This window comes from Stylophora pistillata, chromosome 1, assembly GCF_964205215.1.
Source record: "Stylophora pistillata chromosome 1, jaStyPist1.2, whole genome shotgun sequence".
Lineage (NCBI taxonomy): Eukaryota > Metazoa > Cnidaria > Anthozoa > Scleractinia > Pocilloporidae > Stylophora > Stylophora pistillata.
The window spans coordinates 9,748,013-9,774,048 of record NC_142519.1 but is presented as its reverse complement, the minus strand read 5'-3'; the positions used below and the strand labels follow the sequence as shown (position 1 = coordinate 9,774,048).

The following is a 26,036-nucleotide window of genomic DNA, read 5'->3' as shown; positions in this document are numbered from 1 at the left end:
AGGCAAGTTGATGACGGGCGGATCGGGCATAATGGTTAGGAAATGAACTCGTAATGTTCCGACGACTTCTCCATCCAGTGCACATTATGTGACAAAGACAATCTTCCCGATCCGTCAAAAGTCGTGTAATTTTCACGCTGTCTTTAAACGATAGCTTTCGAATTACATTTTAGTCTTGACCCGACGTGCTAGAAGGCGAATGTTGCGACGGCGACGAAGAAGGTCCAGACGGCGATTAAGGCGAAAACGACGCAGAAAGCGAAAAAGGAGGAGAAGACGACGAAGACGCCGAAGAAGACGCCGAAGAAGACGCCGTCGACGAAGGCATGGGCGAAGAAGGAGACCAAAGAGAAGAGGTAAGGAGAGCCATGAGTTCGTAACTCAGTGCCAAGGTTTTATTCTGAAATTGCTTAGTCACTTAGTAAATAGGAGAGCAAAGGTTAAGATAAATATTTCCATCCTAAAGTGAGGACGTCTATTAGATAAATAACGATTTGAGTACAAGTTTTAGGAAAAATAACCGAATCATTTCCCACCGGGCTTCATAAAACTCGTATTTCGGCGGTGATAACTTCGAGATTCTCCCATGTTTCTTTTCAAATAACAAATTTATCTACAATTTTTACCAACAGTGACGGAGATATTTGAAATATGGGTATCAGTCTTTTGTAGATGAATATGCACAAAATTTGGTCATTTTAGTCCGGTTTGACGGTCCTTTCAAAGAAAGATTTTCAGAAGCCCCTAACCACCTTTCGAATTCAACGCGCGGTAAATAGCCGATAACTATTTGCCAAAATTTATTCTCACAGGTGTTAGTAAGAGACGATATCGAAGGCGACGAAGACGTCAACGGAGAAGAAAACTGAGGAGGCGTAGGCGAAGACGTCGTAGAAGACGTCGACGACGAAGAAGTAGGCGACGTAGAAAACGCCGAAGAAGACGGCGACGAGGTGAGACAAACGATTGTTAGTAGACTGCAGTAGTTTTGAAACCGGCAGCCTATCAGAACAAAGGTTAACTGGAATGAATATGTTTGTATGTATGTATTTACGATGTTTCGACAGGTCAACCCAGTTCAGCTTGAAGCTGGTTTAAATGGGGGCCTGTGCATCTCACCATCCCACCCCAAGGGAGGACATCCATCACACAGTAATCTCGTGTGTGGGAAATTAACGTCTCCTGCCCCCAACCCTGTAGGAGACAGGACCTCCATTTATTCGTCCCCGTTCGTATCCTATCCTATTGAAGAGCCAGTTTAATGAAGCTTAGGGTAGCTGATTAAAATTTATAAGCTCTAAGCGCCGAATAACAAGCTTTGTAGCTGCAATCGATTAGAAAAGGACAAATTTGGTTTCGGTGTACTGAACCAATAACGGAGAATTGGAAATTAAAGTTTAAAAAGTTAAATCGGGAGAATTCTTGATCAATTGTGACACGCAATGGGAACCGGCTTACTCCGTTTCCCCAATGCTGCCAAGATTTAAACTGGAAAGCGAAAAAATTGCCTTTGTGCACACCTTAAGAAAATCACTTACCATCATATCACATGCTTAGTTATGATGTTTGAGATGGTAATGACGAGGGATTCTGCGGATTATTATAATGCCATCCGCAAATGTAACATAAATAATTGTGATAACAATAATACCGCGCACAACCTGAAATATTTCTTCTTTAATGACTGCAGGATTGCGACTACCCAAAGTACGTTTTGGCGGTAAATACCGAAGAATAGGTACTACTCGACGTTGGGTTGTAAAAGTAGGCAGACGAAAGTATCAAGTCCGTGGTTTCCAACATGGACGCCTCACTATTAGAGTCAGAAAGAGAACTGCACCGCTTCTTCGTCGAGGTCGTTTCTGGTATATACGTTTCGGAAGAAAACTGGTGAGGGTGAAAAAAAGGCGTGGACGACGGTATATAATTTGGAGACGGAAGATAATCTATTTGAGGTGGGTCCTCAAGTTACGCTTCAAGGGTGTCAGACGCTTTGTTCGATGTCGCAGAGGAAAGTATAGCATTCGGATCCGCAAGAAATGGGTGTCAATAAGGAAGCGTTCGCAGAAGTTCATCAGGCGCGGACGTCGAAGATATTCGATAAAGAAACGAGGCAGGAAATTCTTCGTAAGGTATCGGAAAAAATGGAAGCGAGCGAAATTGAGATGGAAGAAACGTTATCGAAGAGGTAAGTAACGCCAGTAGAATAGGTTGTCAATATTATGGCGGCGATAGTTAATTTCGTTTACTTTCCAAATATTTCACTGAGCCACATGCATCATAATTGCGACCCTAGTTTGAAGATGAAACAGAAACTTCACTCAATATTAAAAAAAAAAAGCTATGAGAAGGTGGATCTTTGAGAGTGAGGTAAGGATAAGCAGGCATTTCAACTTTCGCGACACATTGTAATGGTCAGATTTATATATCTGCTTGAAAATGTAATTGGGCAAATCATTGCGGGGTCCAGGTTACCCGGGTAAGAACGATGTGCTTCCATTTTGGCACCTAGCAGGGGCCAAGAAAGCAGTAATTTAACAGGTGTCTTGATGAACTTTTTTAGGCCGGCGACGCTCCAGCATTCGTAGAAGACGGCGAAAGAGGAGGCGGCTTCGACAACGTAGAAGACGGAGAAGAAGAAGGAGACGAAGGCAAAGAAGGCGAATCAGAAGAAAGCTTAAAAGACGTAAGTATATTAGGTTTTGCCCCAGCAACGTTCGTGTTGACCATGTTTGATGTATTATAAAATTTTATAAAATACGTACACGGTACCTGAACGGTAGGATGATATTCCTGTCACCTTATTAAATGGTTAGGGTTTCAAATCGCTTCTTGACAGATGTACTTACCGAAATTAAAACAATTCGTAGGAAGAAGAGCATCAAGGATACGCTTCCGTCGTCGATATCATATTATAAGATATCGCAGGCAGTACATCATCCGATACAAGGGACGAAGAACTCGATTGCCTCAATTCAAACGGCGTGGACTTACAATCCGTGTATTTAAGCGACAGAGGCGAATTTTCAGAATACGCAGACGATGGTACGTTAGGATAGGACGAAGAACGGTTCCTGTGGTGCGACGTGGCCGCCGTCACGCCATACGCTGGGGAAGAAAATGGGTGTGGCTAAGATGGAGATTTAGATTACGCTTTAAGGGCGTCACGCGTGTGATAAGTTGTCGAGGAAGACGTTGGAGAATACGTATAGGAAAACGTCTCGTGCGTATTAGAAAACGTAGAACACGCTACATCATTGCTGGACGGCGACGATATGCAGTGAAGAAAGCAAGAGGAAGAAGATATAGTATACGGGTGCGAAGGAAGTGGATTAGGGTAAAGGGAGTCAAACGACCGAGGCGAAGACGTAAGTAACAAAATTTTGTCATTTGCAGTTTTAAGTTTTCTTTTTTTTTCTAGTTTCGTTTGAACCATTTTCCCTCTCATGGCTCTCAGTAGGGTTGAGCTGTAAGCACGTCGTGATAATTATTGGGAGTGCTGGCAAGTCTGTCCATTCTAGAGATGTTTATTTCTAGGAATTTGAAGACTACGTAAACAAACTGCTAAGAGCCACTTGTCTTTCGTGGATGATACTAGAGTTCGATTATCGAGTTCAGACCGAGGTTTCACACTTTTCGTTCTCACAGTTACCGTTCCATTTGTTTTTGCGTTCTGTGGCCTCGGTACTAAGATTTTTCTTTGGGTCTGAATTGAATTGAATAACAGACTCCCACTCTGTCGCCAGTGAAAACTGATCTAAAAAAGACAGCACAGAGGACATAAGTTTGATTCGGCGAGCATAATTTTATTGGGGGTGACGTGTAATTTAACAAGGATCACTCTTTTCATGAAATAGTCGAGGATGCTTTATGCTTTCCCCTTGATATTACGTCTTATAGTCCAACGTATATTTTAGCTCATGCGCGATTGGCCAAAAAACATTACGTGACCGAATATCGCCCCAACTAATATATCCGTGGATATACCCCAAGTGATATTCCCAACTTTTACACCTTACGTCCGCTACGAAAAACTCTGCGCTTAGAATTTAATTCAAGATGAGAAACGTTTTGTGGTTTTTACAGAAGAAGGAGCGTTTTTTTATTTATTCGTTTATAAAATCATATCAGAGAACACCGAAAAGTGAACATGCAACGCCGTAAACGCTAAGCTGTTCGTGAACATAGTTCCCGTGCGTTGAAAGATATTTGATAATAAAAACAATAGCCTCCATTTGGTGTGAAGATGTGCTCGTATATTTTTCCTTGGACATTTTCTGTTCTTCGAAGTGAAGATTACGAACAATCAAACTGCTAAACATAGACGATCTAATGCTTGAATTGTTAGCAATTGTTCGCGCATTTTGAGTTTGAGTAATCAACACGACAAAAGCACTGTTAAAAGTGAAAATGAAGGTGATTTTGCAAGGAGCACGCATTCTCACTTAATACATGGAATTTTGTTTCACCATGCTATTGTCGCCAGTTTATTACGTCAAAGAACTTAAATTGAAATGATAATTTAAATGGTATACTCTTTATTTCATGCTCAATTGAAAATTGCGAGTTGGTTTTTGTCGCTTTCGAAAGCCGTTTGCAATATTCATACGCGGACACAATTAGGTTGTCATTTGACACGGTTAACGTGTCATTTTGGTCACTTGAACTGCGTGCAATTTCACTCGTGGGCATGCCTTTTTGCTCGCTTAAATTGCGAGTTAGTTTACTCAAAAAACCTAGAACTGTTCCTCTTGACACGCGCCTTTATTTTTACCGCTACAAAACCGCCGTGTCATTTTTTATCGTTTAGCTTTTCATTTTACCGTGCCCGTTCGTTCACCTTAGTACACGTTTTCTTGTGGTGGGTCACATAAAATTGTTTGCCTATCACATTCTCATTCTCCAAGTGAAAATTGCCTTCTTCGGCCAACTATCTCAAAAGTTCGAGTTTCAGAAAGCTCAAGAGTTTACCTGAGAGTACTTATTCAAATAGGGTCTCATTATGTTTACTCATTTTAATGTTATTCCATATATAAAGATGTAGCAAAGATACTTCGCAGACATCTGCTGATGATCGATTTTGTCTCTTTAGGAAAACCGAGGTGGTACAAGCGTATGATTAAAAGAAGGCGACGAAGGCAAAGGAGACGACGTCGAAGACGTCGTAGCCGACGCTATAGGCGGAGACGATCCCGTCGAACACGGCGACGCAGAAGACGAAGACGAAGGCGAATAAGACGAAAGAGACGACTAGGAGGTAAAAGATATTCGCTTCGTTTTGAAAAAGAGCGGTATTTCTAATTCAAAGAAGAGAGTGGCCTGTTCCTTTCTTTGTCCCTCTAAAAACAATCTAAGTGTTGACGATTTATATTCCACCACAATGTGTGGAAGAAAGAAAGTTTCATAGAGGTTGCTTTTTTTTTTTTTCTATTGAACGCGCTCTCGCTGCGTGTGAAGGTATATCACTGTTCTCTGGTAACCGAGAAAAAGAATTACAGTGGATATAGAAACAAAAAAAATCGAGTGATGTTGTCAAAAATTTCATAAAACAGCTCTTAACTATTTCAACTTGAGATTAAGTATTTTAGTTTTAGAATGAGGACAGTGTTTGATTGAGATTAAAAAAATCTTTGGTGGCCAGCGGCCAAAAAGATGTCTTTTAAAAGCTTGAGGACAATCATCCATTTTGCAGTATCTTTCGTTGGCCCTATGTGGAAATTTAGAAAGTGGTACCTTTGCAAAATATTTATTGACCTTCGACGTTCATTTGCCCGTACTTCCCTCTCTGTTAACAGGCTGGAGGCGACGTAGAATTTATTTCGCGGGACGTTTCCGCGTTTTGAGGACGTCTAGACTTCGATTGAGTATCAAAATGAAAGGAATCAGGAACAAAATTCATCTAGGTAGAAAGTTACTCAAGATCAGGTACGGTGGAAAATATAGGGTTGTGACATTCAGAGGGAAATTACCGTACCTCGAGATTGGAAAGACTTCTTACCGCATCTACTTCCGCGGACGGTATTGGACCATAAGAAGAGGGGGAAAGTTGCGACGCTTACCTAGGAATGTGAAGTATTATTTCATGGGAAAATGGCGACGGGCGAAATATACCGGGAAAAGAATGTACCTCTGGTACAAACGGCGCTGGTACCATGTGACACGACGAAAGGGGTATACCATCCGCTATCACGGTAGAACACTAAGGGTGAAGAGGACACGTAGAGGATATAAAGTACGCTTTAGAGGTCGCTATGGAAAGGCTCGAAGAGGTAAGATGGAAACGGAGCTAACGAACTATTTATTTATCACCCGACACCCAAAGGTACGCAGGGGTTTATTGAATGAGCCTAACGGAAAACATGGAGAAACCTTAAGGAAATATTGTGGCCTCTTAATTCTTCAACAAGAATTAACTTGACAAAGCTTTTGAAATAATAGGGTGACGTGGATGAAACAACCTTTACAAATAGAAGTTGCAAGGGGAATGGGGGAGGGGTTAAAGTGATAATAGAAAATAAGAACAATTTCAGGTGTAGTATACAGTCTGTGAGTTTATAGCAGCCATGACTCTAGTATAAGTCAGTAGTGGGCGCAAGTTAGTTGATGGTAAAATTTAATAGTGCCGCTTTGGAGTCGCCCATTTATTGTTGCTACCTTTCAAAGTGTAGTTGATTAAACAAGCTTGCTACTTAAGTAGCTGCATAGGATATACTCTCTCCGTCGATAAGATTATACCCTAACCAAAGTCATTTATAACTACAGTAAGGAAAAGAAAACCGAGGATAAGAAGAGTTCGAGGGAGAAGGAGGAGACGGTACGGACTAATAAGAAGAAGAGGACGGCGAGGAAGACGACGAGGACGAAGGAGACCTGGTAGACGATTCAGACTAAGAAGAGTAGGACGGCGAGGAAGGCGTAGAAGAAGGAACGGATTACGACGTCGAGGACGAAGGAGACCTGGTAGACGGTTCGGACTAAGAAGAGTAGGACGGCGAGGAAGGCGACGACGTAGAAAAAGGTACAGATTACGACGTCGAGGACGAAGAAGACGTGGTAGGCGATACAAGTTAAGAAGATATCGTGGACGAAGGCGTAAGTTTTAATTTGCAATTTTGATCTTTATGTTTGACCCAGTAGAGATTTTGAAACGGTGTTTTTGGGAAAAAAATTGGTAGCTTTTTAATTAACCCGGTATAGATTAACACTAAGTCGATATAATTCATAGTTTGTTCTTCGAGAAGGTAATTCTGGTAATTCCTTTGCGAAAGTTCAGTTGTCTTTTTCTGAACATTCAAAACGTTTGGGTAGATAGTGAATGTAAAATTGCAGTACCTGGACAATCTATCATTAAATTACTTTTGATTTCTTCACGTTGAGGGTATCCATTTTCTTTTTCGAATATCAGGATTGTTGTCAGTGATTTGACTTTTTGAAAAGTATCCTTCCGTTTCATGTTTCTGTGGTCAAACGCGTCTTAATGGTTTCTTTAAACGTTCGTGTGAAAAATAAGATTATATACACAAAGTAGCCAGGTAGTCGCCATTTTAGGCTTTGCTAACATTCTGCTACACAAACTCTGACTTTAGAACTGAGACTTTTCGTATTAACACATCATACGCGTGATAAGGAGCGTTTTTTATCTATACTATATTATTCTCCTTTTTTCAAATTAGGTCGTCCTAGACTCTACTTTAAAGGACGTTACCGACATTTGAGGAAAGGAGGAAAAGTATGGTACGTGAAAATTGGTCGACGTAGATACAAACTTCGCACAATCGGCCGACGAGTAAAAGTATACTACAAAAAACGATGGCGTCCATGTAAAAAGCAAAGTGGAAAGTGGTACATCTGGTATGGAAGAAGGTGGAAGCCTATCATGAAGCGTGGAGGTCAGTGGTTCATGAAAACCCGCCGGCACTTACAACGGCTAAGAATGAAGGCGAATCTGCTAATGATCAAGTTCAGACGAGTCTGGGCGCGCATGATGATGCTGAAGAGGAAGCTGTACCTTAAACTCGGTCGTAAATGGAAACGAGTGGTTCGACGTCGAATGTATCGCATACGCTATCACGGCCGCAATCTGCGGGTAAAGAGGAGAGGAAGAAACGCTATAGTTCGATATCATGGACGCTGGCTTCGCAGGAGAAGGATAGTTAGGAAACAACCTCGTCGCCTGTGTAAGTAAATGCATCTTTATCGTTCGCCATAACCTACACAGACTTGAGGAGGGGAAGAGCGACTGATACCGGACATGAAATGAGGACGCTGCAGTGTGCATGTATCACATTTTGATGTCAGAACTTTGCTATTTGTGAACCCTGAGCTAAAAGGGACTAACATTTTTAGTTGGAAATTAGGATTTAAAGCAAACTTTAAGACAAGCCTTAGACTCGCGTTTTAAGTATGCTTATCAGGGACCCATCTTTTCGTTGGACAATGTCTTCGTTTGAAGGAAAATTTCTTCATTAGTTTCGTTTCACAAATATGCGCGAAGTCAAGTGAATGGGTGACCTGGCCTTCTTCCGAAGAACGTGCTTTTACGAGGGCCACGTTATCAAAAATCTTTTTGACCATTCCATTGGTATAAAAAAAGTAAGAAATGTCCCTCTAGATGGACAACTAGAAGAAATTTTTTCGGAATGATTAAACAAAGCGTTGCATTTGGACATATTTTAGAAACACAATGTACGGTGCTTTCTTTGTGAAGCTTTTACCACAAACTTGAAGCTTCCTCTTTCGTTAGTGAGTGATCATCAGCTACCCACTTTTTTTAGCGAGAAGACAGAAAAGGCGACTGCGAAGGAGAAGGAGACGGCGGGCTAGGAGACGACGACGTCGAAGGAGAAGACGAAGAAGGCGAAGAAGAAGACGCAGACGGCAGCTCAGGAGATATGGAAGGCGACGACCGCGACGTATGTAAATTAGTTTAAGCTGGTGGATAGCCAATCGATTTGATACCACTATCGAGGTGAAAATCTTGGAGTATATCGGTTCCATTGATGACGATATAAATTGCCAGTCGCCGCGACAGTTTAATAAAATCGGTAATATGTATCATTACAGTTACTGACGTTTGATTTACCAGCATTTAAGATCCTATAAACTCATCTGATTTCCTTGATTTACAACTTGTTGAATGTCAATCAGTTTGTAAAAGGGTGCAAATGGTTTACTAAAAGTTTTAGTTTTCATCTCAATAGATCAAGAATTCACCTCTCAATTCTGTTCCAAAATGCACAGCAAGTAATAAAAGCTTCGGTCATTGTGCCAATTTAAGTAAAATTTTATTTTACAAAGATAGCGCGTATTACATAAAGGCCTAGTTTTCGCTACCCTGATTTTCTCCCGGATTTCCTAACGTTTTGATGGACTTGTAAAAAAACTCCCACATGTTTTTGTCTTTTTTCTTTTTAGGTCGTGGACGCGGCAGAAGAGGACGACGAGGAAGGCGTAAGTATTAAGGGTCCGAAAATGACAACAAGTGTGCTTATATTTTAAACTTTGCTTGCGCTGATGTAAAAAAAAGTCAGGAATTCCATTGAATAGGAAAAGAGTGTATGTACAAGTGAATAGCAAGTTCTATTCACATCGGTGAATAACTGTTATATAGTGTACCAAATCAATTGTGGCAAGCAAACTTAGTGTAAAATGTTGTCGTTTTGTACAGGAAGGAGATACATCCGCTACCGTGGAATACGACGCAAGGTAACGATCAGAAGGAAATACTTCAGTGGACGGAAACGTATTTCCAGGTTCAGACGGAGAATAAGGATTATAATCCGAAGAAAATCTAGGAAAATAAGACGCTTCCGTAAACGATGGCGAGTGAAGATTAGAAGGAGATGGTGTGGACTGCGAAGATTCGGTCGAAACTGGTATCTAAGGAGAAGACGAAAATGGAGGAGGATTAAAAAAGTCCGACTTGTGCTGAGATGGAGAAAGCGAAGACTACGGATTAAACGGCGAGGGAAGAAGTGGTACATAGGACGAAAAAAGCGATGGAGGCCTGTACGGCGTAGAGTTCGTTGCAGCATCCGGTTCCGTAGAAGGCGTTTGAGGGTAAAGCTGATTGGTAGAAGAGGCGTTAGAATCTTCAGAAAGGGTCGATATGGTAGAAAAAGGAGAATTCGATTTAGGCGTAAGTTGTCAATGAAACTAAACGATTAATTATAGTTTCCTTAATAAAACATGCATTTGTTCAACAAGAACACCTCGTCAAATTAAAGAAGCAATGAAATGTTTCCTTTGAGTGCAATAGGAAAGTGGTGCTACCCTACTGTTTAAGGGGTGAATTGAAACCTTTCAAGTTAAATTAATTCTGCATTGTGGACAGTTTGAGAAGAGGTCAAGGTTAAAGGATCTTTGAATAGGAGATATGAGAAAACGTTTACCTTGACCGGAATATAGAGCTCTTGGCCTTTTTTCCAGCTGAATTACGAGCAGTCATGTCTTTTGCTTTTAATTTGTATTGCACTCAAAAGACGCCTACTCAAGAATGACGCGTACAGAGATTTTTCGTGAATTTTTTTTGTGGTTGAGGATTACCATTTGCTTTAGACAACCTAAACGTGAAGAAGTCTTGAATGGGGGCCTGTTTTTGTCGCTTCCCTGGCTTTGAAACATTTTGTTAGATTTTGTTTTGAAAAGCTCGTGAAATTTTGGTGTGTTTGGTTTAAGGGCGTAGACGAGGCAGAAGAGGACGACGAGGACGACGAGGAAAGCGTAAGTGTTCGGCGTCCAAAAACGCAAAAACCAGTGACAACCTTTGCCCCTATTGACAATTTCTTAGATGTGCGTGTAGTCATGTTAGATTTCGCTCACCTTGATGTGCGATAGTTACGAATGCCATTATAAATTGTAAAGAAAAGGCTGATGAAACATTAAGACTAAAACAAAACTTTAAGCTTTCAGATGTTCAACTTGAATCTTTTCACCTCCTGGATATTTTGCAGGCCTCTTTACGCGATCGTATGAATTCTTTTTATTACTGTGAGGATCATTTTATCCCGTTCGTATTAACAAGGGTGTGCCTTTTTCTTTTGAACTATTCTGGGTTCTTTTTTGCCACAGTTTGCGTTTATCCAAACGAGCATTACGTTGATCTAAAATAGGAGAGTAAGGATTAGTTTAAAAAGGTGAAGCTTTAAATATTAGTAAAACATTTTCGCCACATAGGCACCTAATCATCCGTCTCGACATATAAAGAGTTTGGCGGTTTGTTGACAAAAGGCAATAATTATTTTATTGAATGCATTCTTGTAAACAGAGTCAGTGTAAGGTATTGTTGTTTTATACAGGAAGGAGATACATCCGCTACCGTGGAATACGACGCAAGGTAACAATCAGAAGGAAATACTTCAGTGGACGGAAACGTATTTCCAGGTTCAGACGGAGAATAAGGATTATAATCCGAAGAAAATCTAGGAAAATAAAACGCTTCCGTAAACGATGGCGAGTGAGGATTAGAAGGAGATGGTGCGGACTGCGAAGATTCGGTCGAAGGTGGTATGTAAAGAGAAGACGAAAATGGAGGAAGATTAAAAAAGTCAGACTTGTGTTGAGATGGAGAAAGCGAAGACTACGGATTAAACGGCGAGGGAAGAAGTGGTTCATACAAAGAAAAAAGCGATGGAGGCGTGTTCGGCGTAGAGTTCGTTGCAGCATCCGGTTCCGTAGAAAGCGTTTGAGGGTAAAGCTGATTGGTAGAAGAGGCGTTAGAATCTTCAGAAAGGGTCGATATGGTAGAAAAAGGAGAATTCGATTTAGGCGTAAGTTGTCAATGAAACTAAACGATTAATTATAGTTTCCTCAATAAAACATGCATTTGTTCAACAAGAACAGCTCGTCAAATTAAAGAAGAAACGAAATGTTTCCTTTGAGTGCAATAGGAAAGTGGTGCTACCCTACTGTTTAAGGGGTGAATTGAAACCTTTCAAGTTAAATTAATTCTGCATTGTAGACAGTTTGAAAAGAGGTCAAGGTTAAAGGATCTTTGAATAGGAGATATGAGAAAACGTTTACCTTGACCGGAATATCTAGCTCTTGGCCTTTTTTTCCAGCTGAATTACGAGCAGTCATGTCTTTTGCTTTTAATTTGTATTGCACTTAAAAGACGCCTAATCAAGAATGACGCGCACAGAGATTTTTCGTGAATTTTTTTTGTGGTTGAGGATTACCATTTGCTTTAGACAACCTAAACGTGAAGAAGTCTTGAATGGGGGCCTGTTTTTGTCGCTTCCCTGGCTTTGAAACATTTTGTTAGATTTTGTTTTGAAAAGCTCGTGAAATTTTGGTGTGTTTGGTTTAAGGGCGTAGACGAGGCAGAAGAGGACGACGAGGACGACGAGGAAAGCGTAAGTGTTCGGCGTCCAAAAACGCAAAAACCAGTGACAACCTTTGCCCCTATTGACAATTTCTTAGATGTGCGTGTAGTCATGTTAGATTTCGCTCACCTTGATGTGCGATAGTTACGAATGCCATTATAAATTGTAAAGAAAAGGCTGATGAAACATTAAGACTAAAACAAAACTTTAAGCTTTCAGATGTTCAACTTGAATCTTTTCACCTCCTGGATATTTTGCAGGCCTCTTTACGCGATCGTATGAATTCTTTTTATTACTGTGAGGATCATTTTATCCCGTTCGTATTAACAAGGGTGTGCCTTTTTCTTTTGAACTATTCTGGGTTCTTTTTTGCCACAGTTTGCGTTTATCCAAACGAGCATTACGTTGATCTAAAATAGGAGAGTAAGGATTAGTTTAAAAAGGTGAAGCTTTAAATATTAGTAAAACATTTTCGCCACATAGGCACCTAATCATCCGTCTCGACATATAAAGAGTTTGGCGGTTTGTTGACAAAAGGCAATAATTATTTTATTGAATGCATTCTTGTAAACAGAGTCAGTGTAAGGTATTGTTGTTTTATACAGGAAGGAGATACATCCGCTACCGTGGAATACGACGCAAGGTAACAATCAGAAGGAAATACTTCAGTGGACGGAAACGTATTTCCAGGTTCAGACGGAGAATAAGGATTATAATCCGAAGAAAATCTAGGAAAATAAAACGCTTCCGTAAACGATGGCGAGTGAGGATTAGAAGGAGATGGTGCGGACTGCGAAGATTCGGTCGAAGGTGGTATGTAAAGAGAAGACGAAAATGGAGGAAGATTAAAAAAGTCAGACTTGTGTTGAGATGGAGAAAGCGAAGACTACGGATTAAACGGCGAGGGAAGAAGTGGTTCATACGAAGAAAAAAGCGATGGAGGCGTGTTCGGCGTAGAGTTCGTTGCAGCATCCGGTTCCGTAGAAAGCGTTTGAGGGTAAAGCTGATTGGTAGAAGAGGCGTTAGAATCTTCAGGAAGGGTCGATATGGTAGAAAAAGGAGGGTTCGCTTTAGGCGTAAGTTGCCAATGAAGCTAAACAATGAATTATAGTTTCCTCAATAAGACATGCATTCGTTCAACAAGAGCATCTCGTCAAATTAAAGAAGCAACGAAATGTTTCTTTTGAGTGCAATAGGAAAGTGTAATTACCGCTATGTTTAGGAACGAGTTAAAATTTCCAAGTTGTTTTAAAGTTACAATCTGGAGAAGTCATTGAAGAAGTCAAGATTTGAGGATCCGTTGAATAGGAGGTTATTTGATAAATCATGTGAATTAAACTCAATGCTGAAGTGTTATCTTCTTAGATAGTTAAAAGTTATGAGCCTCCATATCTTTTTTCTTTTAATATGCCAACTTTAAAAAAATACTTATAAAATGTCATGTGAACAGCTTGTTCGTCAATTTTTTTTTTGTGATTTCGCATTACGATTTAGCCTACGTCAACCTTGAAGAATTCTTGAAAACTGACATTTCTGAGATCAAGTCGCATCCCCTGCTACATTACATTTTGTAAAATGTTTATGATTAGCTAATCTACATTTTAGTGTGTGATTGGTTTCAGGTCGAAGACGCAGAAAAAGAGGACGACGAGGACGACGAGGAAGACGTAAGTATTTGTCATCCGAAAACGAGTAAAAAACTGAAAACCAGTGTAGGTGTATTGGCAATGAACAGAAGTGTGTTTACTTGTTAAGATTTTCTTGTGGTGTTATACAGAAGTTAGGCATTCGAGTTTGTCAACAGATTGTGGCTTTTGAGTCGAAGGTACAACGATTTCACGTACAAAGGAACATTAGTGTGTCCCTGGATAGTAGATGACATAACTATAAGTCGCTTATTGGAAAATAGGCACTTTTTTTTCGAAAAATTAGCATAGTAGGAAAAATATAAACGATGTAACAGGAAGTTCTTTTTTGCACCGTGGCGTAAATATCAGTTCGCATAGTTGTTTCTCTTCTTATATCTAGCCTTTACGAATTGCAATGAACATATTTCCAAGCATACAATTTTTTTGTTTTGCACGAAAGTCACCTAAAGTTGTTAGTAGAGCACAAAATGCGATGAAATCAGCCTACGATTGGTTTATAGGAGTTTTATTCGAAATGCAATCGGCGGCTTCTCATACAAGCTCTGACAAAACGAGATGTCCCTTTTTCATTTACCTTTTCTAATAACAACAAACATATGAAACATATGAGTGAACTGCGGTTTACTGCGAAGGATCGTTCTTATATACTTTTCTAATAAGTTAATAATTATTGACGTTCGTGGTCGTGAGAACAAGCAAAATGCACTTCAACATTTCGCGAAATTGAAATGAAGACCAACAACTAAGGCAGGGAAAATTTAATGGTAATTCTTTGTAGAAACTTCTCAAAACTTATTATCATCAATTCTCGTGTAGGAAGGGTCACAAGAAGAAGGAGGAGGCGCCGGCGACGTCGAAGGCGTCGAAGGAGACGACGAATGAGAAGACGACGAAGAAGAAGAATATTACGAAAATACAAACTAAGTATGTGGATTAATTTGGATATATCAACAAAGTTGAAATGGTAAATTGGCCACCGTAATGATTACAAAAGCTGACGTTTCGAGCGTTAGCCCTTCGTCGGAGCGAATGACGAAGGGCTAACGCTCGAAACGTCAGCTTTTGTAATCATTACGGTGGCCAATTTACCATTTCAACTTTGTTGATATATCCAAATTATTTCGTTACTCCCACCGACGCAGCCCCAAACAGTTTCTTTCGAAACTATCAGCCTTTATTCATAAGTATGTGGATATTTGCTGTATTCCAGTTGTTTAGCTCCAAGAGTCTTTGATAGATATACGATCAATGAACACCATCTTCGCTGGGTTATAGAATATTGCCAATGAACTGTTGTTGGCTCTCTGCATTAAAGAGCTCTTCCTCGTTTATGATTTTTTAATCAATGCTGCGGTCTTTCTTCTTTCACCAAAAACTAGTATTTCCCAGCTCAACTACTAATTATGTACCCCATTCTAAATATTTATGAATCGCATCATTGAATAAAATCTGATTGGCTAACGAAGCGAGGTATTTAGAGTGGAATTGCAAGTTGAAAACGAGGCCAAGTGATATTGTTTCGTATCTAGGTAAACATAACAACTTTAAGTAATGCTGTTTCCTTTTTTTTTTCTCATTTTATTCAATTATGCGATTCAAGGAGAATTCATTACTTGACTCGTGAATTCTGCACTAAATTGCACATGAAAACCGATATTGCAACTCATCGCTTCGTGATTGGTTCAGTATCGGTTTTCTTGTGCAATTTAATGCGGAATTCCCTCGTCAAGTAATGAATTTTCCTATAGAATACATCACGAACTAACGGAATGACCCGTTTTCGGTTGACTCGATAGCACAGTTGCATTAAGTGCTGAACTGGTTTCGAAGGGCACTAATTGCTGAGAGTTGTTATAACTATTTTATGAACACATGAACAGTGTTAAAAGCTCGAATATAAGCCAGGACAAGTGACTACGGTCCAAAGCTTATGGGGGGAATTTAATTCTCATTTCTTGAGAGGAGGTGGGGCAATTTAATTTATAGTAAACGCACAATGTGAAGTTCCTTGAAAAATAAGAGGATACTGATTGCTTATGTGAAGGGTAAGAGCATTTTGAGCACTTTAAGTTGGAATGATAATCTGAAAGAAATGTTCGGATGTTGGAGAATTTTCGTTTTGAAATTTTCTAGAATGGCACGGTCGAAGAATCATCTTCCGTGGTAAACCCCGACGTGTGCGAGCAGGAAGAAGACATTGGTATCTGCGCTATAGAGGACGACGCTACCGCGTCCGACGACGTGGAAGGCGATCTAAAGTCTACTTCAGGAGGGGATGGAGAGTAGTCAAACGTAGACGCGGTGTTCAATTTTTGAAATACGGTCGATCGTGGTTCCGTATTTCATTCATCAGAGGTTCTTACTATGCCAAATTTAAAGGAAGGAAGGTGCCTATTGTCAGGTTCCGAGTACGGTTCATGCGAAAGTGGAGAAAACTGAAACTTCGCCGTGGGAAGAGATTGCTTTATTTCAATAGAAAGTGGATAAAGCTCACTGGTCGTCGGTTTTATTACATGCTTTTCAGGGGACGCAAACTTGTAGTGAAAAAAACAAGAGGAAAGTATCGAGTTAGATACCGAAGGCGATGGTTAAGACCAAGAAGACCGCGATATGGGAAGAGACGACGTCTTGGTGGTATGGAGATCATCATCATTTAGAGTTTTCTTTTTGATAGATGGCGAATTTTAATTTTTTTGATAACCACTTAAGCTTAAACTGACCAAATGTAACTCGTATTTAAGCAACTTTAGCTTTTTACAGTTTCATTTATCGTCACTCCTTTTTAAAAGGCATGTTTATTAACTATTCGTGGTCAATTGCGTCCTGTAGGTCGAAGGCGAAGAATAAAACGGAGACGACGAGGAAGAAGACGAAGGAAAAGGCGTGAGTGCAGAAAATAATATCGATTTTAATAATAGAAATAAACAGAATAATAACAATGATAATAATAATGATAATGATGGTAACAATAACAATTAAAATAATGATAATTAATAAATTATCTCTACCGTACATTGTTGGGTTTCAGCCGTTGACTTTAAAAAAGGTTAAAGCCGGAAATATAGATATAAAAGACAAGCTTGAGACCCAGGAGACTTTGTTTTTCACAAATATTGACTAAATATAGAACTCACCAGTGCATCTTTAACCAGACTTAATTATCAGTGACAGACAACAGAACTGAACAGATAACCGGTGAACTTGTTCACGGTCAGCTATTTCGTGAAAGGCTACGGTATACGTAGTTCGTAACAATTTTGACACTCAGGATAAACGAGTTCCTAAAGTAAATTCATATATTTATATTATTTCACGAAGAAAACACGCCTGACACGAGGACCCAACTAACCTGTATTTTCTCTCGGGTTTCGTAACGTGTTAGACTTGTAATGGAGTTTCACCTCTGGATGTTTTGGTTTCAGGTCAAAGACGCGGCAGAAGGGGAAGGCGAGGAAGATGTAAGTATTCGGCGTCTGAAGACGATCAAAACACTCGAAACTATTATAGGTGTACTACGGCATCACTGCAGAGATTGCAGTCATTTTCAAACTCCTCAATCTAGCAAAAGTGTTCCTTTTTCATCTGGGATCTGTCCTCATCTTTTCGAATGAATGTTACAGTTTGCGTTTATCTTGACGAGCATTTCGCTTATCCAGAATACAACAATAAGGACGACTGAAAGATACCACTCTTCACCTGAAGAAAATTAGAATTCAAGTCCCAAGAAAAGCGTTGAAAACTGAGCTGTTTGGCGATTTAGTCGCTTCCTTGGCTGCTCGAATCCATGTTAACTTCTTATGAATAACTCGTCACATTTGGTGTGTTTGGTTTCAGGGCGACGACGTGGACGACGAGGAAGGCGTAAGTATTTGGCGTCTGAAAACGAGCAAAAAAGTAAAAACCACTTTAGGTGCATTGCAAATTTAAAGAAATGAATTGTTTACAACTTAAATTTCAATTTTACTTTAATGCAAGGAAAGTTTTATCCCATTTGAGGATATTTTAACACTTTAACAATGGTTGCAACTTTATTCAGGGATTTTCTTGCGATAACTTTTTTTTTATGTTCAGTTTGCGTTTATTGGGACGAAATTTTAACTGATATTAAATACGAGAGTAAGGACGACTAAAAGATGCAACTGTGAAAAAATTTGGATTGACATTGTACGTAAATGATGTAGTATAATCTTGTGATACTCGTACCAGAACCCTAAGCAGCACTTAGTGGAGGAGAAGAATAGGTAAACGTTTTTGTCACAAAGGCATCTAATTATCCGTCTTGACATAATTGACTTTGTGGCTTTTACACAAATAGCAATTCTTAGTACACCGAATTAATTCTCGTGTGCAGAGGAGGCGTTAAATGTTGTTGTTTTATACAGGAAGGAGATACATCCGCTACCGTGGAAGACGATGCAAGGTAAAGATCAGAAGGAAATACTTCTCTGGACGGAAACGTATTTCCAGGTTCAGACGGAGAATAAGGATTATAATCCGAAGAAAATCTAGGAAAATAAAACGCTTCCGTAAACGATGGCGAGTGAGGATTAGAAGGAGATGGTGCGGACTTCGAAGATTCGGTCGAAGGTGGTATCTAAGGAGAAGAAGAAAATGGAGGAAGATTAAAAAAGTAAGACTTGTGTTGAGATGGAGAAGACGAAAACTACGGATTAAACGGCGAGGGAAGAAGTGGTACATAAAACGAAGAAAGCGATGGAGGCCTGTACGGCGTAGAGTTCGTTGCAGCATCCGGTTCCGTAGAAGGCGTTTGAGGGTAAAGCTGATTGGTAGAAGAGGCGTGAGAATCTTCAGGAAGGGTCGATATGGTAGAAAAAGGAGGATTCGCTTTAGGCGTAAGTTTACTGGTAAACGTGACGATAAAATGTATTTTTCGATGAAATATTCATATTTTCACAACCAACACAATCAGCGAATACATTGAAAGGAATCTTTAGAATGTTTCTATTGAGTGCAATACGAAATAGTTATTAAAAAAAAAAAATCAGTTATTAAAGTTATTAAAAATCTTTTGAGTTAAATTAAACATGCGTCCTTGAAAATTCGTGAAAGAAACGCTAAAGTGAATTATATGAGATCAGCATTACAGGATTATCAAATATTTTGATGAGGTTTGTATAACGTGCGTTCTGATTGGTTGAAGCAGCGTGCTTTATCAGCCAGAGTACAGAGGTACTGAGTAACGGCGTCAGGCAATCGACCAGTTTTTAGCAACAACCGGTGATTTCCCGGAGTTTCCTGTCGTTTTTTTTTTTTTTCACTCTCTCATAACCTTTAAAACCAGCCGGCTAGGCGTGTAGCTACAGGAGAAACAAACAAAAGTTTCTAAATATGCCAAGAGCGGAAATTGGGGAGATTATAACGTGTGCTGAGACGAAAAACACCAATATGAAAACGAAATGGACTGAACAAGTTTTGAAGGTTTTCAAGCTTAAGTCTTAAACTTAGGTTTTCAAGCTTAAGTCTTGAAATTAATTATGACTCATAGATTACTTCATGGAAAGTCTTTTCCGTATGGTATTTACGCACGAGTTGGCAATATTGGAGATCAAACTTGTGAAATTCCTGATACAAACCAACGAGTTAACTTTCTGATCTTGTTTTTTAGACTAACCTATTCCGACCAATAAAGTGTTGAATTCAACCTGCTGAATAATTTCTTTTTGCGAACCATTTCAGTTGGTGAACTTTGATCAAGAAGTAGGGAAAGCACTCGTCTTTCTCTTACACTTCTTTCGTGCTCTCGCCGCTTCCTGCGCACTTTACAACAGAACAGTACACAGTCGAGGTTTCTTAATTTGTTAAGGAGATGCATCGAAATCTTGACTTCTCCGATAGCTGAGTAATGAGCTTCCATTTCCGTTTATCTGTTGAAATGAATAGCTCTTAGCTAGGAAACATTTTTTAATCGAAAGATTCTTTTTTCTTGAAACGTTTGATGACAGTTTGACTGTAGACTACTTAAAAGTGTAAAATTCTTAAAACTGACCTGTTTTGAGATTGAGTCGCTTCCCCGGTTGCACGACTTCCTGTTGTCTTCTTATGAATAGCTTGTCACATTCTGGTTTGTTTGGTTCCAGGTCGAAGACGAGGCAGAAGAGGACGACGAGGACGACGAGGAAGGCGTAAGTATTCGGCGTCTGAAAACGAGAAAAAAAGGAAAACCACAATACTTGCATTGACAATTAAATTTGACTCTCGGTGATGTACGAAAGTCAGGAATTCTATTGTACACAAGAGGCTGACTAAAATTTATCCCTTGAACGAATATTAAAGCTTTGAGATGAAGGTTTAAATTCCGTGGACTTCGGGGGTCTATATTAGCCTACTTTTAGAATCTTTTGAATTTCGTATTTTACCGAGAGGAAGTTTCACCCTGTTAAGGATATTAATGTCATTTTAACAATGGTTTCCAATTTCGTTAAGGATATTCTGTGATTTTTTTTCTTTGTTTAGTTTGTGTTTATCTGAGCAAGCATTGAACTAATCCAAAATACGAGAGTGCGTACGAAGAAATTTTAAAACTGTAAAAATTTTGAATTGACAAAGATATGATATGGAGGAGTAAAAGTAGAAGCCATTAGAGCACCTTATTATCCGTCTCGACATAATTGATTTTGTGGCTTTTACACGAATAGCAACAGTTAGTTCACCGAATTAATTCTTGTGTGCAGACGAGGCGTAAAATGTTGTCGTTTTATACAGGAAGGAGATACATCCGCTACCATGGACGAAGACGCCGTGTAAAGATCAGAAAGAAATACTACTTTGGACTCCGACGGAAACCTATTCGCAAGTTCAGGCGGAAAATAAGGATTTACATCCGGAGAAAATATAGGAAAATAAAACGCTTCGGCAGGCGATGGCGAGTGAGGATTAGAAGGAGATGGTGCGGACTGCGAAGATTCGGTCGAAAGTGGCATGTAAAGAGAGGAGGAAAATGGAGGAAGATTAAGAAAGTAAGACTTGTGTTGAGATGGAGAAAACGAAAACTACGGATTAGACGGCGAAGGAAGACGTGGTACCTACAACGAAACAGGCGATGGAGGCGTGTACGTCGTAAAGTGCGGTGCAGCATCCGCGTCCGTGGAAAGGTAATGAAGTTGAAGCTGATTGGTAGAAGAGGCGTTAGAATCTTCAGGAAGGGTCGATATGGTAGAAAAAGGAGGATTCATTTTAGACGTAAGTTGGCTACAAATGTGAACCACCGGTGTTGGTAGCTCAATAAACTGTGCATGTATTTAAAGAAAACCAACTCAACAAATACATGAAAAGAAAGCATCAAAACTTTTCCTTTGAGTGCAACGTAAAAGTCGTACTATCTTATTGTTAATAAGATTAATTCAAACATTTTAATTAATCCTGCATTTTTGAAACTTCGTAAAAGAAGTTAACATGGAAGGATCATAAAAATACGAAAGCGACCAAATAAGTTTACACTGAGCTCAATAGGAAGATTCGTCTTCTTTGCTATTTAAGTTATGAGTTTCCGCGTTCATTTTTCATTAACTATCTTTATTTTTTTAAAGAAACTCAAAGATGACATGTAAATAGATTTTCCATAAATTTGTTTTTCCTTCCTTGTGATTCCAAATGAGTCTTGCTGAGGACAACTTGAGCTTGAAATATTCTTAAAAAACTGACCCGCTTTTAGCTTATGTCGCCTCCCTGGCTGTTGACATTTTGTTCAATGATTACCTAGTCACATTTTGATGTGTTTGGCTTCAGGTCGAAGACGCGGCAGAAGAGGACGACGAGGACGACGAGGAAGGCGTAAGTACTAAAAAAAAGTTGAACAGATGTTGTAGCTGCATTTTAATTGGTAGAATTGTGTTTACATGTTAAATTTTCTCGCGGTGATGAAGTAAAGTCTGGAATTTTATTTCGCTATTCAATTCTTTAAAGGAAAAATAGACCTTTTGGGTTATAGATTTTAATTTAGTACATCACTATGAGGGTCGTATTGTTTGGTTTACTTAACCCTTTAAACCCTAACATCAGTGTTCATATTCTCCATACTGTTCTCTATACATTTTTTTAAGGTGCTGATAAATAGAATTTGTTTAACAATCAAGGTTTTTTAGTTGATGATCATTCCTTTATCCTCGCGACTTAAATGTTTGCCTCAGGGGTGGTATTGTTAGGAGAAATTTGATGCAAGGCACTCTCTAGCAACGCTACTAGTTCTAAAAGTCAAAAAAACAAAATGCTTTCCTAGTGCGGTTTAGTGTTGTTGGAAAGACTGTCGCAGGATCCAATGACATGAATAACTGAGGCTGATTTTGCCCGAGCTCGGTGAAATCTACCAGCAATTTCAACGTCTCCATGTTGCCATGGGATCGAGTGAGACGAACATGCTCATTCATTCTACTCAATCAACTCCCTCCCCCCCCCCCCACCTACAATTGACTAATACGTCATACCCCTTCCCAGCAATTTCAGCGTCTCCATGTTGCCATGGGATCGAGTGAGACGAACATGCTCATTCATTCTACTCAATCAACTCCCTCCCCCCCCCCCCCACCTACAATTGACTAATACGTCATACCCATTCCCTACTGTATGCCTCTCTCGATGGGGGCCTGTCCTCTAAAAGAAAGATGAAAATGTTTTTTTCTACTTTAGGCTTTCGAGGAATCCTTTTCAGGAAACGAAACCGTAGGATAAGGCGAGGCCCATATGTAATAAAGTTTAGACGTGGGCGTCGTACATACCGACTCGGCCGATTAATATCGAGAGTAAAGCTGTACTTCCGAAGGCGATGGTATCGCCCCTTCCATCGCGGACGTCAGTGGTTTTTACGTCTTGGTAGAAGGAATTGCAGAGTCATCCAGCGAGGCAGGAGATGGATGTTGCATTACATAAGACGCTGGTATTACATACGCAGATTTATGATACGTGTTAGGCGTACATTCAGAACGGTGACACGGCAGAGGGGAAGATTTTACATAACTTTCAAAGGGCGTAAAGTGCGTTTTAGTTTCAGGCGTGTGCGATACTTTACTTTCCACGGAAGGCGTACTATCGTACGGCGAAAGAAAATAGGAAGGCGACTGTTTTACAAGTTCCGAATAAAAGGAAGGTGGACTCTGCGGAGGATACGAAGAGGAGCAAAGCGTAAGTTGCTTTTTTTTTTTTAGCGAAAAGAGCCACTGTGAACTGAGCGACTTGTAGAGAAGCAGGTAGGGGGAAGGAAGTGCGTGAGTGCGTGAGCGGGTGGGTGAGTGCGTGGGCGGGTGGGTGAGTGCGTGGGCGGGTGGGTGGGTGAGTAAGTATGTGGGTGAGAGAGTGAGGTAGTCAGGCAGTCAGTTGATCGATCATCGTTTATCTTTTAATGAACATTTTCAATTTTTTTTGCAGTGCGACGGCGAACCTACCGAGGAAGAAGAAGTGAGTATTCTTTATGAGATAACAGCAAGATATTTTGCTGTGGCTCCTCACACCAGGTTATAACAGGCGTGTAAGTTAAGTGCGCTCTTAAGTATTCTTCTTTCTTTTTTATCTTGTATTAGGAATGAGGAGGCCCAGAATATTGTTCAGAAAACGTTACTTTGGTTTAAGACGAGGAAGACCTTTATATCGTGTGAGAATTGGAGGACGTATTCGAAAGATACGCAAGATCACAAAACGACTAAGGATCAAGTTCATGCGGAAGTGGCGTCGTTTGCGATATCGTAGAGGCCGATGTTATGTTTTGGTTGGTCGACGATGGCGTTTTGTCCGTCGCAAAGGGCGACGTTGGTATATATCGTACAAACGTCGCTTGAGGCTTCTCCGTCGCAATTTCAGAACATTTAAAATTTATCTTTTGAAACGTTTCAGACCTTTGAGGCGTATCAGGACTAAATACTATGTGAAGATTGGTCGAAAAGTTCGGCTTCTGAATCCCCGCTATAAGCTGTTTTTTAACTACAAGGGAAGAAGAGTTACGGTGAAAAGAAAAGGTCGGCGTGCACGTATCCTATGGCGCGGGAAATGGAAAAGATCCAGAAGGATCCGATATAGACCGCCCAGAAGACGAGGTGAGGAGAACATTTCTCAGCCCTCACTTTAAGTTACGGGCCGAGTTTTCTCTGTTCGGTAATCCTACTATGAGAGCGAAACCATGAAGCCCCCTCCTATTGTGTTGAAAAGAATCAAAAATGACTCGACAGGTTGTCGACAAATCACTCAGCCACTGAGGCATCAACAGTACCACGATGAACTTCACAGAAACGACCCATTTTAACACTGTCAATGCTTCCTCCCTAGTTATAGTAAAGTTTTGATTATGCCTTTTGTTGCCTTATGTTACCTTTTGTCGCTTCAGAATGCCGAATCCTTTAAATATCTTAGAATAGATCGACTGTTGTAACAAATCTCATCCGAATTTCTTCTTTTCTTTACAATACGTCTTATATGGCGATTGTCTTTTTAGATAACGTGGTTTCCGTGAGAGTTAATGTACTGATTCATGAACTTCCGAATAGAGAGCAATACTCAAAAGCACGCGACCGAAATCTAAAATGTATCATGTAAAAAATACTCCTTAGAGCAGGAAACAGCGCAGCCCTAATATAGCTTTTGCTGAAAATGTCACTTGAATTCAACTCATTTTAGTTGCAGGAGAAGTAACATTCTGAAATTGCTTATACCCTTGTATGACTGAGGTTATAGCATAGAGCACTCGCCAAGAATAAATTTCTGTGATCTTTTAATTTAACTCGCGATTTTTTTAATAAGACAACACCTGGCTTACTGAAATTTTGGGAGATCACCAGTCATTGAGTGCATATTCTAGTGTTGGTATGAAACTAATGGGGTTGATGGCCATTTGTCTTATTAAGTATCAGCCTCTGAGCTAAGTCTTTTAATTCAACATGTACTAAAGTTTGCTTTCTTGAAAATATTTGTTAGGACGACGTCAGAGGCGGCGATTGAGAATTATTAGACGTTTAAGACGTCGAAGGCGACGGCAAAGGCGAAGGAGACGGCGACGAAGACGACGCAGAATACGCAGACGAAGACGAAGATTGCGAAGGAGACGGAGGCAGCTCAAACGCTCTGTAGTTCGATTCAAATACGGAGGCCGCTTCAGGCCTGTGCGCAGAATTGGAGGAAGATGGAAATTCCTTTATGGCCGTCGATGGCTGACGATAAGGTAGCTTGTGAGTTGTGTATCTACTGCAAACAAAGCAAAATTTTGGAGTTCCTAAACAATGTTTATTAAAAATTACTGGGAAGTGTGCAAAAATCACAAAATAACAAGTGCCATCTGAGGCCTAGAAGTGCACTTTGGGCAGACATTTCAAAGTTTCTGCTGTGAAGTTTACGGCTGGATTTAGAAGTCAGGTGTTCTCACAAAAAGTTCTTCAAGGCCGTTCAGAACGATTTTCTTTTTCTAAAAACGCCAATTTCTTTCTATTTTAACGATTTTTACAAAATCTTCTTTGGTTACAATGAATATATGCTCAATTGGCTCAATTTAGCTCAATTGGTAGATCGCTGCACTTGTATCGCAGAGGTCAGTGGTTCGAATCCCGTAAAGGCCTGATTTTTTTCAGGTCTGATTTTCGCTATTACATAAATAGCGCTCTCTACTGCGAGGATCGTGCATCATACGTAAAATCTTCTTTATTTTTCATTTCTGTTACATACAGGCTCTTTAATGTGCTTAAAGGAATAACAAGAATTTTGACTATTTTGGCAATTTTGACTATTGAGAAACGTAGTTTATCTGTCCAGCACTATGTAAGTAACAGATATTTCATTGAAGCATAACTTCGAAACAGATCTTGGAAAGGAGGTCGAAAAGCAGTTATCATATCTCTGGGAAAATGCAAGCGCCTTACTTGCTCACTCTACCGTCTGGCCCACTACGTCTGGAAATTTTCAGTTTTCAAAATGTCCCTTGAAGTCGATTTCGAAGAAAAGGTTCGAAAGACCTGTATATAAACATGCAAGAAAACTGGGTAACAAATAAACAAATCCAACAACTTTCAACTTGGTTTGAACAGGCTTCCAGAGGAAAGCGCTGTAGATAACAAGCGAGAGCAAAGTCAACAAA

The 26,036-nt window shown here is 39.9% G+C and overlaps 1 protein-coding gene across 2 annotated transcripts in view; it reads left to right on the top strand.

Moving 5' to 3' along the window:
• The window catches only part of LOC111321990 (uncharacterized), an 83,060-nt gene that overhangs the window by 28,672 nt on the left and 28,352 nt on the right, over positions 1-26,036 (top strand). Inside the window, exons 32-61 of one of the 2 annotated variants that reach the window (XM_088735269.1) lie at positions 174-356; positions 813-953; positions 1,691-2,188; positions 2,564-2,686; positions 2,871-3,368; positions 5,093-5,257; positions 5,796-6,269; positions 6,763-7,092; positions 7,674-8,177; positions 8,775-8,912; positions 9,415-9,450; positions 9,668-10,138; positions 10,678-10,722; positions 11,298-11,768; positions 12,309-12,353; positions 12,929-13,399; positions 13,946-13,990; positions 14,789-14,896; positions 16,106-16,606; positions 16,802-16,855; positions 17,395-17,430; positions 17,807-17,833; positions 18,355-18,825; positions 20,071-20,115; positions 20,696-21,172; positions 21,719-21,763; positions 22,616-23,107; positions 23,351-23,380; positions 23,503-24,012; positions 24,887-25,130. In XM_088735269.1, coding sequence (XP_088591395.1) covers positions 174-356; positions 813-953; positions 1,691-2,188; positions 2,564-2,686; positions 2,871-3,368; positions 5,093-5,257; positions 5,796-6,269; positions 6,763-7,092; positions 7,674-8,177; positions 8,775-8,912; positions 9,415-9,450; positions 9,668-10,138; positions 10,678-10,722; positions 11,298-11,768; positions 12,309-12,353; positions 12,929-13,399; positions 13,946-13,990; positions 14,789-14,896; positions 16,106-16,606; positions 16,802-16,855; positions 17,395-17,430; positions 17,807-17,833; positions 18,355-18,825; positions 20,071-20,115; positions 20,696-21,172; positions 21,719-21,763; positions 22,616-23,107; positions 23,351-23,380; positions 23,503-24,012; positions 24,887-25,130 — 7,678 coding nt within the window. The remainder of the gene's footprint in view (positions 1-173; positions 357-812; positions 954-1,690; positions 2,189-2,563; positions 2,687-2,870; positions 3,369-5,092; positions 5,258-5,795; positions 6,270-6,762; positions 7,093-7,673; positions 8,178-8,774; positions 8,913-9,414; positions 9,451-9,667; positions 10,139-10,677; positions 10,723-11,297; positions 11,769-12,308; positions 12,354-12,928; positions 13,400-13,945; positions 13,991-14,788; positions 14,897-16,105; positions 16,607-16,801; positions 16,856-17,394; positions 17,431-17,806; positions 17,834-18,354; positions 18,826-20,070; positions 20,116-20,695; positions 21,173-21,718; positions 21,764-22,615; positions 23,108-23,350; positions 23,381-23,502; positions 24,013-24,886; positions 25,131-26,036) is intronic. The other variant, XM_088735271.1, reaches the window with a different exon arrangement.